Source organism: Procambarus clarkii, chromosome 30 (genome assembly GCF_040958095.1).
Source record: "Procambarus clarkii isolate CNS0578487 chromosome 30, FALCON_Pclarkii_2.0, whole genome shotgun sequence".
NCBI lineage: Eukaryota > Metazoa > Arthropoda > Malacostraca > Decapoda > Cambaridae > Procambarus > Procambarus clarkii.
Window position 1 is genome coordinate 31515460 of NC_091179.1, and position 15146 is coordinate 31530605.

Below are 15146 nucleotides of genomic sequence, written 5' to 3' on the forward strand. Positions count from 1 at the left end.
TGCTCCTGGGAGTATGGGTTCGAGTCACTTCTGGGGTGTGAGTTTTCAGTCGCATATAGTCCTGGGGACCATTCAGGCTTGTTTGCATATATATATATATATATATATATATATATATATATATATATATATATATATGTATATATATATATATATATATATATGTATATATATATATATATATATATATATATATATATATATATATATATATATATATATATATATATATATATATATATTTATATGTTGGAAAAGACCTGGTAGAATTTGTTTTTTAATTTTTAGAACAATTGGAGTGTATTTTGATTCAGAAGGCTTCACTGGTCCGCTAAGTATTCGAGAGCATAATCCACAAGGGGGTGTAGTTCGAATTCTTATGTTTTTATCGTGAAACGATCATGAGCCACATGTACTCCACATTTCTGGAACGACAAATGATTTGTCCACAAGCCACTTATACCCAACACTCCTTGTATAACACGGAGGGATCAGGAGCCACATATACCCAATATTCCTTATATAACACGGGAGGGATCAGGAGCCACATATACCCAATATTCCTTATATAACATGGGAGGGATCAGGAGCCACATATACCCAACATTCCTTATATAACATGGGAGGGATCAGGAGCCACATATACCCAATATTCCTTATATAACATGGGAGGGATCAGGAGCCACATATACCCAACATTCCTTATATAACATGGGAGGGATCAGGAGCCACATATACCCAACATTCCTTATATAACATGGGAGGGATCAGGAGCCACATATACCCAACATTCCTTATATAACATGGGAGGGATCAGGAGCCACATATACCCAACATTCCTTATATAACACGTGAGGGATCAGGAGCCACATATACCCAACATTCCTTATATAACATGGGAGGGATCAGGAGCCACATATACCCAACATTCTCGGCCTAAACGGGACGACATCACTGTTCGTGAACACAGGTAAAGGGCAGAAACTGGCCACTGCCCAGCCTTAGAAAAAACACTCATTTTAATCGTGTTTGCTCGTCACGTTGTCCACGGGCGTCCACCTGTCGCTACCAGTTATGCATAGCGTAAGGCCGTGTGGTATGGGTGTCCACATACTGGGTGGACACTGTCAATGAAGAAAATTATCGTCTACTCAATAACACAATTTTATTTGAGGGAGCAATTAATGCTCCCTCAACTAGGGAGCAAGATGGACCACTCTCATTGCAGAGACTTGAAGTATTCACTAATCAACCAGTTCAGTGGGTTTGATTCACTCCCTCAAACCGAGTAAATCATCAGCTTTCCCTACTTATCTGAATGTACCTGAACCAGTTCGTTTTTTTTTAACAAATTAGTCCAAAGCAATAACCGACGTTACCAACCACAAATAAAGTTGGTAAAATATCACAGTCGTTAGCAATAATTGATGACTGCACCGGGAACAGCGTCAACACGGGTGTTAATGATGGCAAATTCATTTCTGTTTAAACCACACATGTTTTCTAACAATTTAACTGACTCAATGTCACACTGGTTCATCTCCTGGATGCTTTATATTGGTTGGAAGGCTTATTATTATTTACCACCCCTGTCCACTGATGGTGTTAGTGACTAAGCATCATATTGTCTGACTGTTGCAGGTGTAGTCATGGTGACAGGTTTGCTGTTGCATGCAACACTCGTGTTAACTCAGCAACACGCGCCGGCATGAGAGTGGAGATGCAGCCTCCTGTGTGATCCTCGTCGATGAGGAGCCGTGTGATCTGCTAATCCTCGTGTAATCTATATTACGTGACAATAACTTCCGGTAAGAGCTGAACATAAGGCATGCAACAACAGTTTAATGAGACACTACACGAATATTAAATCACATGACACAAGAGGTCACGTGACAACAAAACGAGCGAGTCACGTGACAAATCAATTAGTTATCCCCAGTTATCTATCGCATCTGTAAAAATGATACAACTGTCTTAATTCTTATAGAAATGTAATTCCTTCACCAGGGTGTAGAGATGAGTCAGGAAGGTTAAGTCACCGTCAATGAGGTTCATGGCGCCCCAACATGGCGCACTGGGGAGGCAAGGACGACTCCCAGCTGGACGATGACACTGTACACTGGAGTGTCCAGTGTCAAGCTTCCCAGGACAGTGGCCAAGATCGGTCTTCCCAGGACAGTGGCCAAGATCGGTCTTCCCAGGACAGTGGCCAAGATCGGTCTTCCCAGGACAGTGGCCAAGATCGGTCTTCCCAGGACAGTGGCCAAGATCGGTCTTCCCAGGGCAATGGCCACGATCGGTCTTCCCAGGACAGTGGCCAAGATCGGTCTTCCCAGGACAGTGGCCACGATCGGTCTTCCCAGGGCAATGGCCACGATCGGTCTTCCCAGGGCAATGGCCGAGATCAGGCTTCCCAGGGCAATGACCAAGATCAGTCTTCCCAGGGCAATGGCCAAGATCAGGCTTCCCAGGGCAATGGCCAAGATCAGGCTTCCCAGGGCAATGGCCAAGATCAGGCTTCCCAGGGCAATGGCCAAGATCAGGCTTCCCAGGGCAATGGCCAAGATCAAGCTTCCCAGGACAATGGCCAAGATCAGGATTCTCGTGGCCCCGACCAATATCAGGTTGTTCGGGCCAGTGACTAAGACAAACTAGTAATTCCCGGCTATTCGCTGAGTCTAGCCGTCGGACAATCGGGCCAATTAACGCTCGCCATTGCCAAACCAGGCGGGGCTATATATCCACGTGAAGGTGGAAGTGGACCTCCAGTCCCCTACTTAGTCACAGTGGTGCTGCTGGACCAGCCACCGGAACACCCTGTCAGTAACTTTTCTGCGAGAGTCCTGAATGTTACCGTGCTGATACACGACTCCCCTGGAAACACAAACCGAAACTGTCTCTATTTTCTGCTTGTTACAACTTGAAATAAAGTTGTTACATCTTGGCTTAACGTGTTTATGACGTAGTAGAACGTTGTTACAACTTGTTATATTGGTTGTTATAACTGGTTAGGAGGTGTTAAAACTTGTTCGAACGTTGTACCAACGTCTTAGTTTCGGTATGTGTTTGGCGGGTCGCTACTGATTTACTCGGCGAGAGGACGCCGTGATAAGGTAGCAATATTCTCCAGCGAGTAAGATATATGTGAACTTGCAGGTGGGCAATATTGCCCAAAGTAACATTTCAATTTGTTTTATTTTGGGCAGGGAGGGAAATAACAAGTAAATACTATAATAGAGTAATATTTCTGTTCCTTAATGATATGTATTATATCACTGCATTTTGGTGTGTCATTAACTCTAAAGGAATGATTCAGAACAACACAGTGTGTTTTATTGTGAGCAGATTGTGACGTGCTATATTCACCATACGTTAATATGTGATATTGAGAAGCAGTGGTTGTTGATACTACAGACGAGTTATATTGACAGTGGTGTCTAATGTTTTCTTAATATTGGAAGTGATGGTTAAGCATGTATGGTGATCTGTAGAACTGTGCAAGGTGATCAAGTGCTATATGAAGTCACAACACTGCCTATAATTTATGGTGAGCCTGTTTATAGTGAACAAACATAAAGTGGTTAACTGCAACTGATAGTGACACTGTTAATATAGACATATGGTGTACGCTACAAATGATAACGAAGTTCATACAAGTATTGTGTTATTAATGAACTGTGGATAATACTACACAATGAAACCCGGAGTACTAAACGATGCTCACTTGTAAACTGTGTAGACAATGCAGGAAATTATAGTGTTACAATGTACTCGTGAGCACAGTAGAAGATAGTGACTGTGTACAGTGAAGGAACTAACACGTGGTGGCCAAGAGAGCTACATAGTGGAAAAGTAACGATCTTGGTATATGGTGAAAGTAACGTGGAAGTGAAAAAAAAGAAGTGTGGTAATAAATAGAGAGGATAATTAACAGGAAGAGTGATGAGACAATCTAAGCACGAGGAGAACTATTACCACATCACAAAAAAGTGGGGGACTTCTAATTGGTTGGTTACGTTTCTCCTTGGATTTTGCTAGTGGTTGGGAGTCTTTATTTTTTTCCCCAATGTCGTGAGGCTTAATTTTATAGGGAAACTCATTCCCAACGAATGCATTCTTAAAATTAACTTTTGAGACGATCTTGTATTAATTAGATATGAGATAAAATCATCGTAGTCATAATTTTGTGGAATTCCCAGTGAGACCTGTTATGGCCCCCATGCAGCTCGGGTGGAACGAGTCTTCCCAGGAAGAGTTATCCTGCTTTCCGGACCTGAGATTAAGAGGTCAGAGAAAGAAAATATATAATAAATGTCAGCAAATAATTTATGAGTTTGAGCAGAGGATGAGCATTTAAGTAAGTGAAATGAAATAGGATGTCGATACTTTGGTGATATGATGTGACGCCAGCCGGACGTCGTGACCTCACTTGAGCTACAGCAGTCATCAGAGATGGTCATACTGCGTTTATCTCCTGGAAGGAGGATGAATATAGTTCCCTGTGTTGGTGATGGAGCGAAGGCTACTTGTTTGCAAGTGTGAGGAAGCTGTTGGGAACTTACTACACCATTTATTTGAGATTTGGATAAATTAGAGGCGACCTCGAAGTGAGTGTTGTGTTGCTTCTCCAAGAGGAAGGAGGTAAGCAGGCGTTTGTGTTGTGGAGCCTGCAGGGCGACTCCGTGTACTCAAGTCAGGACTAGAAGAAGCTTTGTGAAGCAGTCTTATAGCGATTTTTGTGGGCGGCCTGTGTGAGCGCCATGTTGAGGGCCAGGGAGTGAGCGCCCTACGTCATAGATCCCTGCGGTAAGTCTATTTAATCGTTTGTTAGATTAGCTACCAGTGTTTCATCGTGTGCCTATCGATCATAGTGAACATATGTATATATAAGGTAGTAATTTATATTGAGCCATTGAGATAAAAGAAGCAATTAAAGGACATGCTGTAGGGGGGGAGTGGCGCACCCTCACTCTCCAGTGTCTGGTGAACGACTGAGGCCAGCGGACTCCCCTCCCCCAGCAGTGGCGGACAATAGACCCCCAGCAACGCATCAAGACATGTTACCAGGTGGACTCGTCCATGGTGGGAGAGGGATCACCTCGGCGGTGCCATACAATTTGAAAGGATGTCGGGTGGAGGAGTTAATTTGTTGTGAATACATATAGTTATGACTAGCTGTACTCGGCCACCCGTTGCCGTGGCTCAGCAACGCATTGGCGTTGACGAGCCACAGCAACATCGATGCATTCCCAAATGATCTGATGTTCCCATCACTGAACAATAAGAAGAACAGTTAAAAAATGGAATGAAAAAATGACAAAGTTAAAATATAAACTATACTCACGAAATGAGCGATATGGTAAACAACACAGCTCTATTCCAATGCAATATCACACAAAATAATTAAATGTAAATGAAAATAAATCGAAATCTATGAAAATTCAATTTATCAATTAAGTCGGAAACACTGAAATGGGATCGTAACATATTTAGTATTAGCTGTTCCCGGCCACGTGTTGCTGTGGCTCAACAATGCATTTGAGTGGCTGAGACTCGGCAAGCTTCCCCCTGTCTCCATGTACTACCCACCATTCCCCCCATCCCCTCGTCCTCCCAACCATTCCTCACTCCCTGTCCCCTCGTCCTCCCCACCAGTCCTCTACCCCCTGTTTGTTTGTCCTCTCCACCATTCCACACTCCAACGTCCCTTCGTCCTCCTAACCATTTCCCACTCCACCGTCCCCTCGACCTCCCTCCATCTCCCTCTTCTCCGTCCCCTCGTCCTCCCTACCATTCTCCCCTTCCCTGTCCCCTCATCCTCTCCACTATCCCCAACTCTCGTCCCCCTTGTCCTCCCCACCATTCCCCACTCCCTCGTTCGATGCATTTCCCAAATTATCTGACATTCCCATCAGAAAATTGGGAACATCAATTGATCTGATGTTCCCATCACTTATATATAAGAAAAACAGTTAAAAAAATGAAAAAAAAAACTATACTCACGAAATGAACAGTATGGTAAACAACACAGCTCAATTCCAATGCAATGTAACACAATAATCAAATCAAAATGAAAAACTATCGAAATCTATGAAAATTCAATTTATCAATGAAATTGGAAACATTGAAATCGAATCATGACATATTTAGTATAGCGTGTGTTGCTCCTACGTGCAACAAATTGTGGTGTTTCTAAAAAAACATAAATTTTTACTTGTCACAGGTGTTTCCTCTCTACTTATACTTACAAAATGAACGGTATGGTAAACAATACAACTCAATTCCAATGCAATGTCACACGAAATAATTGAATCAAATTGAAAATATTTCGAAATCTTTGAAAATTCAATTTATCAATGCTATCAGTTACATTGAAATGGAATCGTGACATATTTTGCATAGCGTGTGTTTATATTACATGCAACAGATAGCAATGTTTTACAGAATAAGCATGTTTTTACCTGTCACAGGTGTGATATCTATATAGTAGTTATATAAAAACATGCGCACATTCAAATGGAACGTTGTGTAAAAATTTTAAACCAATCGGTAAAGAACTTTTGGAGATTACAGCATGTGTTGCGATTGTGTCCAACAGATTGTGCTCTTTAAAAAAAAAAATGTTTTTTCCTATCAAAGGTGAGGTATGTATATAGCAGGTATATAAAAACACGCTCCTATTAGAATGCAATGTTGTGTAAAAATTTCAAAGCAAACGTTAGAGGTTTCGAAGATTTCCCTCACATGAAAAATGTATAAAAAACACCGTTTTCCAAAAAAAAAACATGTTTTCCCCGCCACAGACGTGACATCTATATAGTATGTATATAAAAACTCGCTCGGATGCGAATGGATCGTCGTGTGAAAATTTTAAAGCAATCGGGGAAGAACTTTCGGAGATTAGCGATTTTGAACAAACGAACATTTACATTTTTATTTATATTGATAGCCTGTGTTGTTCTTTTGGGTAACGAATGGTGCTGTTGTTTAAAAAAAGAATGTTTTTACCTGTCACAGGTGTGGCATCTATACTTTTACTCACAAAATGAATGGTATGGTAAACAACACAGCTCAATTCCAATGCAATGGCACACAAAATAATTAAGTCAAATGGAAATAAATCGAAATCTATGAAAATTCAATTTGTCAATGCAATCGGAAACATTGAAATGTAATTGTAACATAGTTTTTGTAACAATTTGTAACAAATGTAACAATGTTTTTGTAACAATGTAACAAATTGTAACACAGCATTTTGGGACCTCTCCTATTTCTTATATACATAAATGATCTGCCTAATGTCTCTAACATTCTGAAACCTATTTTGTTTGGTGATGATACTACCTTCATCTACTATAACCCCATCCCACATACACTAAATAATGTTGTTAATAATGAACTAAAAAAAAGTCCACTTATGGATGTCAACCAACAAACTAACACTTAACATACAAAAGATCTACTACATCTTATTTGGAAGCAAATCTACAAATGCAATTCAGCTTTAGATAGACAATGTAAACATTAGCAATAAAAATGATGGAAAGTTTCTCTGCCTATTCCTAGACAAGAGACTCAACTTCAGTACCCACATAAAACACATAACTAAGAAAGTCTCTAAAACAGTTGGTATACTCTTCAAAATCAGATATTATGTACTTAACTCTGCTCTCATCTCTCTATATTATGCACTAATCTATCCCTATCTTAATTATGGTATCTGTGCATGGGGTTCAACCACTGCAAAACACCTCAAGTCCATCATCACCCAGCAAAAATCTGCTATCAGAATAATAACAAATTCTGCTTTCAGACAACACTCAGCCCCTTTGTTTAACTCCTTAAACATGCTAAACATAATCTCACTCCACAAATTCTCTTGTGTCAACTACATTTACAAAACCCTGTTCTTAAATGCAAATCCTGCTCTGAAACTTTCCCTGGACAGATGTAATAGGACCCATTATCACCACACCAGAAATAAATATCTCTTTGATATCCCCAGAGTCGAACTTAATCTGTGTAAACACTCTATGCAAATAAAGGGACCCAGTCTATGGAACTCACTCCCTATTGAATTGAAAAGCTGTCCAACTTTTGCGTCATTCAAAAACAATACTAAAAAGTTCCTAATTTCATCTTCATAGTTTTTTACCTTTTGCTTTAAATTTGCACTGTATCTATTGCTACCCAATCTCCCAATCTTTATGTACCCAATCTGAACATCTTTATCATTGCGATCAATGCTGTCTTCCTATATGTACTGTCAATCTGCTGTATGGTGTCTATTAATCTTGTTTAAATTACCAATCAAGCTGTCAATGTAATCAATCAGAGCTTTAATATACCAATGTGCTTTAATATTCTTACTAATCTCTCTCATCTCATTTTTTTTTCTTGCAATGTATTTGTTATCATTTTATTAATTCTGATAGAATTTACCTACTTAAAATTATCTGTTAGATTAAGGACCTGCCCGAAACGCTGCGCGTACTAGTGGCTTTACAAGAGTGTAATTACTGTACTATGATATGTATTCTCACAAACCCAATGTACCTTCTTGTATATAAAAAAATATAAATAATAAATAAATAAATAAATAAATAGTATAGCGTGTGTTGCTCGTAAGTGCAACAGATGGCGCTGTTTTTAAAAGAAAACCTGTTTTTACTTTACGCAGGTGTGGCATCTATATAGTAAGTATATAAAAATACTTATTTGAATGGAATATTGTGTCAAAATTTCAAAGCGATCGGTGAAGAACTTTCGGAGATTTACAGCGTGTGTTGCTCTTAAGTCCAACAGATGGCGCTGTTTTTCAAAAAAGCATGTTTTTACCAGTCATACGTTTAGCATGTATATAGTAGGTACATAAAAGCACACGCATATTTGAATGCAACGTTGTGTCAAAAATTCAAAGTAATCGGTAAAGAGGTTTCGGAAATTTCCCTCACATGAAAAATCTCATGACAAACACAGTTTTTAAAAAAGCATGTGTTTACCTGTCACAGACGTTATATCTATATAGTAAGTATAAAAACACTGTCAAAATTTCAAAGCAATCGGTGAAGAACTTTCGTAGATTAGTGATTTTGAACAAACGAACATTTACATTTATATTTATAGAGATTGGTCAGGAAAACATTTTATATTGGCATGGTGAGGGATTTGCAGGTTTGTGAGGGAGAAGTTAGTGAAGAAATTTCGTACCAGAGGAGTAGTGTATGGTGAACTCCAAGTGTGAGCTGAAACTCATAGTGGGAGCTAAACTGCAAGGTAGAGTAGGACTTCCAGTGAGGAGTGAAACTCCATGGTTATAGTGAATCTTCAAGTCGTGTAGGGAACTACACGTCTTTTGTGTGAAGCCGTGTGAGAGAGCTTCGCAGACATTCGAGGAGGACTTCAGATGCAACAGATTGGAGGAACTGCATAGAGTACCTAACCTGATTTCGAGGACCCAGACAGATGTATTTGACAGTAGACCTCGAGGAATAGAACAGAGGATCGTTCGAACACATTAAGGTTTAAAAAGAGTGCTTAATTGCGTTTTTAGCATGAAAGGTGCATTGCTAGGTGACAGGCTGGTATCTGGTTACAGTAGGTGATATATGAATATTTTTGTACCCTGTATTTCAGCCCAAAGCGGTAAAGGATGCAGTACATTGTGAGCTGAGAAGTGAGCAGAACCTAGAATAAAGTTATAGGAAGAAGATTTAGAGGAATATTAGAGTGCTATCAGTTGGTAGCAGCCTAAGGAGTTGCATAGTAATATCACTATTCTTGTATAGATTTATTGTATGAGTTTATGTATTAAATGTCTCATATGTTAGCTGGTGTTTGCCTTAGTCCTGATGAGGCTTCCTGGCTAGTGAGAGAGAGAGAGAGAGACGCCTGTAACTTGGTTGACAGTGGACAATTGTAAACTTAAGGGGGATTGAGAGATCATCTCACAGTAAGGAGAGTGCGGGGAGTCACGGTAGCTCAAGAGCGGGAACGTACTCATGACAACTAGGCAGTGTGAACCGTAGCCCTGAATAAAGGTGAAACTGAACCACTCTCCCAGAACCATACGCTTACCAGGGTGATCTCTCAAATAATTGCAAGCACCTCAGTGTCCATGGCAGGTCGACTAACAGCAGCAGAAGTGTGGCTGTCGTGGTCGGTCATTATCCTGTCAGGGAGTGGTTTGGGTCTCCGTTCGACGGTAAGCTAGTATCAGAATGGTTCAAATAACCGAGTTTCATTGTAACCCCCCTAAATAGACCGCTTTTTGGTCTGGGTTGCCTTTTTGTCACTCTTGCTTAGAAAAGAAACGTGAAGAGGCAAAGGTCTGCATTTGCATGAAATTGTATTAAATTGTATTAAATTAGCAGTAACCCATATCAGGTCAGCCCATCCTCACGAGTTATCACAGCGTCACAAAAATATTCTAAATATCCCCGAACCTAACCTAATGGAGAACCCACAAACAGAAAACGGGAGAGACCATCAATTTTCGAGAAGCTATGATTAATAGTGCATCATATTTTGGTCGGTGGGGAGTTTATACGTCAAACTGTTATGTGCTTTTCGAGAGGACAAATTCATAATTCACCACATAAAAGTGGTGACTATGATTGTTGAGGATTAGGAAAAATGGTTCAATTATTCATATTTAATTTAAAGACATTTGGCAGAGACTTATATTGATTTAACCAGGTGTGGGAACCGACCTGTGAGATTTATATTTATTTAATTTATATGAATTTATATAGAATTTATATTTACGTTAATTTATATATTTCGATAGCAATTTGTATGATGTTAAGTGGACTGTATTTCTGCAATATTTCTCACAAATCGATCCTTGCACATTAGGGGGGTTTTATATTAAATTTATTTATATGCAGCCAATCAAACTACAGTATTAAACTACATATATTAGTGTATATAAAATTGGAGGTGCCCTATCTTATAACATGGTAGGCTTAGTCCACCAGGTATAACTAGGATATAGACACCAAATTATCCTCGTGTGAGGCTAGCTTCCATCACCCAAGTAATTGATGTACCAAGAATAATTCTTGCTTCCTCTTCTTGTTCCTGTCAAAGGGCACTAGCTGTAAAGCCGGAACCCTAATATATGACAGCTATATCAGAGAAAACACTGTATATTATTAGATAAGGACCAAGGCCTAATTACCTGTGTTGAGTCGATCGTTCGTGTTCTAACCGGATATAATCCTATCAAACATAACATTACTGGCTAATAATGACTTAGATAAGATTTCGGAAAGACACTTCCGTTGTGGTTGTTGACAGCGTGTTGATGATGGTAGAGCACTAATAGATTTTATCTCCATAACACTTCGTTCAAGATAAATTATAGGAGCTGAATTTGCTCCAACGACTCTGGGGCCAGATTCACGAAAGCACTTACGCAAACACTTACGAACGTGTACATCTTTTCTCAATCTTTGACGGCTTTGGTTACATTTATTAAACAGTTCACAAGCATGAAAACTTCCCATTCAACTGTTGTTATTGTTCTAAATAGCCTCTTGGTGCTTCGGAGCTTATTAACTGTTTAATAATTGTAAACAAAGCCGCCAAAGATTGAGAAAAGATGTACAGGTTCGTAGGTGTTTGCGTAAGTTCTTTCGTGAATCTGGCCCCTGATCTTAACAAACAATGGCTGACCTTTTCACACTGGCGCTCCTGGCTCACTTTGTCCAGATGTCAGTAACTGATGGAAGAGTCACATTTACTCTATTTTGACACTGATAATTAAGTTAAATCAAATGAGATGTTTTTATGATGTAACCCTGGAAACACAAACCGTAACTGCCTCTATTTTCCGCTTGTTACAACTTGTAATAAAGTTGTTACATCTTGGCTTAACGTGTTTATGACGTATTAGAACGGAGTTACAACTTGCTATATTGGTTGTTATAACTGGTTAGGAAGTGTTAAAACTTGTTCGAACGTTGTACCAACGTCGTAGTTTCGGTGTGTGTTTGGCGGGAATAAGTCCAAAGAATGGTGAATTTATAGTACTATGTGGCAATGATATCCCGTTTTCTATTGACGGAAAATTTCACTACAAGCTACATTTTCTATGGGTTAACTTGTGTATACAACAGCAGCAATATTATAATGTAATATTACATGTAATATTATTAAATGGTATCGGGTTTTTCGACACCAGTTCTTCTTGGGACATGAGCTAAGTAAAGTCAAGCCAGTCCTCGGGCCGGGCTTGGGAAGTAGAAGAACTCCCTGATCCCCATCAAGCTGGTATGAGTACCTTAAGTAGTTTAGGTTAGATGCACATCTTTTGCATGATTGATTTGACCCAAGACGTCCTTTTTTATGTGTTGCATGTTGATTTGTTGTCTGGTGATGATCTCGTATGATCACGACTCACAGGATTGAAAGGCAGAGTTGGACAGAGTAATACAGAGTAGACTGACATGTATTGTTGTAAGAGTATTGATACCAGGCAAAGAGTTGCAGGTCATGTTCAGCAACCGTAGTAGCAGGTCATGTTCAGCAACAGTAGTAGCAGGTCATATTCAGCAACAGTAGTAGCAGGTCATGTTCAGCAACAGTAGTAGCAGGTCATGTTCAGCAACAGTAGTAGCAGATCATGTTCAGCAACAGTAGTAGCAGATCATGTTCAGCAACAGTAGTAGCAGGTCATATTCAGCAACAGTAGTAGCAGATCATGTTCAGCAACAGTAGTAGCAGGTCATGTTCAGCAACAGTAGTAGCAGGTCATGTTCAGCAACAGTAGTAGCAGGTCATGTTCAGCAACAGTAGTAGCAGGTCATGTTCAGCAACAGTAGTAGCAGATCATGTTCAGCAACAGTAGTAGCAGGTCATGTTCAGCAACAGTAGTAGCAGGTCATGTTCAGCAACAGTAGTAGCAGATCATGTTCAGCAACAGTAGTAGCAGGTCATGTTCAGCAACAGTAGTAGCAGATCATGTTCAGTATCAGTAGTAGCAGGTCATGTTCAGCAACAGTAGTAGCAGATCATGTTCAGCAACAGTAGTACCAGATCATGTTCAGCAACAGTAGTAGCATGAAGTTATAATCCTAAACAGTAACATTGCGTAACGTAACGCAACATCAGTAGGAAGAGATCAAGCGACGCAACACGGAATTAAGAGCTCACGTGATGAAGGAACAACGGAATTAAGAGCTCACGTGATGAAGGAACAACGGAATTAAGAGCTCACGTGATGAAGCAACAACGGAATTAAGAGCTCACGTGATGAAGCAACAACGGAATTAAGAGCTCACGTGATGAAGCAACAACGGAATTAAGAGCTCACGTGATGAAGCAACGACGGAATTAAGAGCTCACGTGATGAAGCAACAACGGAATTAAGAGCTCACGTGATGAAGGAACAACGGAATTAAGAGCTCACGTGATGAAGGAACAACGGAATTAAGAGCTCACGTGATGAAGGAACAACGGAATTAAGAGCTCACGTGATGAAGCAACGACGGAATTAAGAGCTCACGTGATGAAGCAACAACGGAATTAAGAGCTCACGTGATGAAGCAACAGTGACTTAAGTGCATCATTTAGTTAACTAGATAAAGAGCAATGGTGGAATAGGTCATTCCCGGTCCATCTCAACTTTTAATATAACTAAAATCAACCATCACAAATTACCAACAAAACGCTTAGTCAAATTTTTAATGCCTATTTAAGGGCTTAATTTATAATGTAATCATAATGTCCAAATTTGTCTTTTTGGTCAGCAGCGAGATATATATGTGACTAATGAATGGACCTTTTGTCAGCCAGAAGAGTTTAGATGAACCTTCAGTCAACACGACCGGTATAGTTGGACCTTCAGTCAACACGGCCTGTATAGTTGGACCTTCAGTTAACACGACCGGTATAGTTGGACCTTCAGTCAACACGACCGGTATAGTTGGACCTTCAGTCAACACGACCGGTAGAGTTGGTCCTTCAGTCAACACGACCGGTATAGTTGGACCTTCAGTCAACACGGCCTGTATAGTTGGACCTTCAGTCAACACGACCGGTATAGTTGGACCTTCAGTCAACACGACCGGTATAGTTGGTCCTTCAGTCAACACGACCGGTATAGTTGGACCTTCAGTCAACACGGCCTGTATAGTTGGACCTTCAGTCAACACGACCGGTATAGTTGGACCTTCAGTCAACACGACCGGTATTGTTGGTCCTTCAGTCAACACGACCGGTATAGTTGGACCTTCAGTCAACACGACCTTTATAGATGGACCTTCAGTCAACACGACCTGTATAGTTGGACCTTCAGTCAACACGACCTGGTTAATGCAGGCAGAATAATCCGACATTTAATAAGTGTATTCCACATAGCACAACCTTCTTGTTTGTGCGGCCGCCATACAACGACCTTTCTGCCATTGTGGTCGTTATAGTGCAACGTTATAGTGAATGTGGTTGATATAAAGAGACATTTTAGAAACCAGTAGAGATCTGTTGTAACCCAGTACTCAGGGCAATCTCTGTAGTCCGGCCATTAGACCAAAACGTAACACTGGAATTGAACTGCAATATTTTACATACCACAGAGTCTATTACAGATTAAGAAAGTAATTAGAAACAGCAATGCAAAAGATGTACAGTGACCACAACACAACAGTTGCAATATCAGGATCTGCGGGTTGGCACAAGAATTCAACCAACTACGAACCACTTAGTTTGATGAAAGGGAGCAGTAGAGCAACAGAAGTACACTTACATCGCATCAGGCTTGGATACCCATGTGCATGGGAAATAGGCTTACAGGTTCCGGAAGATGAGAGGAAATGTCAGCACAGTGGAGAAATGCCCGACAGACCACTGGAACATTATCTAACACAGTGCACAGTTACAACCACAACAGACCACTGGAACATTATCTAACACAGTGCACAGTTACAAACCCATTAAGATTTCAACTTAGATTCAACAGAGCAGAAGAAGTTGTTAAACACATATGGCAAAATCTTACTGAGGCGAACATACGAGTCATAAATACTCATACTCCGCCCAAGTAAAACAGAAACAAGTAACACTTAGTGGGCCAGCCAGAGGCTTAGGGCCCGCCCAGTGGGCCAGCCAGAGGCTTAGGGCCCGCCCAGTGGGCCAGCCATAGG

At 40.4% G+C, this 15146-nt stretch overlaps 1 protein-coding gene across 1 annotated transcript; it reads left to right on the top strand.

The window, feature by feature from the left end:
- The first annotated feature begins 2066 nt into the window (after positions 1-2066).
- LOC138370028 (putative carbonic anhydrase 2) lies at positions 2067-2645 on the top strand. The gene has a single exon (XM_069333799.1). The coding sequence runs from the start codon at positions 2067-2069 to the stop codon at positions 2643-2645; it is 579 nt and encodes a 192-aa protein (XP_069189900.1).
- Positions 2646-15146: the final 12501 nt, after the last annotated feature.

What these genes read in the sequence shown, in the direction of transcription:
- LOC138370028 (XM_069333799.1), top strand. Translation starts at nt 2,067, where the DNA reads ATGGCGCACTGGGGAGGCAAGGACGACTCCCAGCTGGACGATGACACT.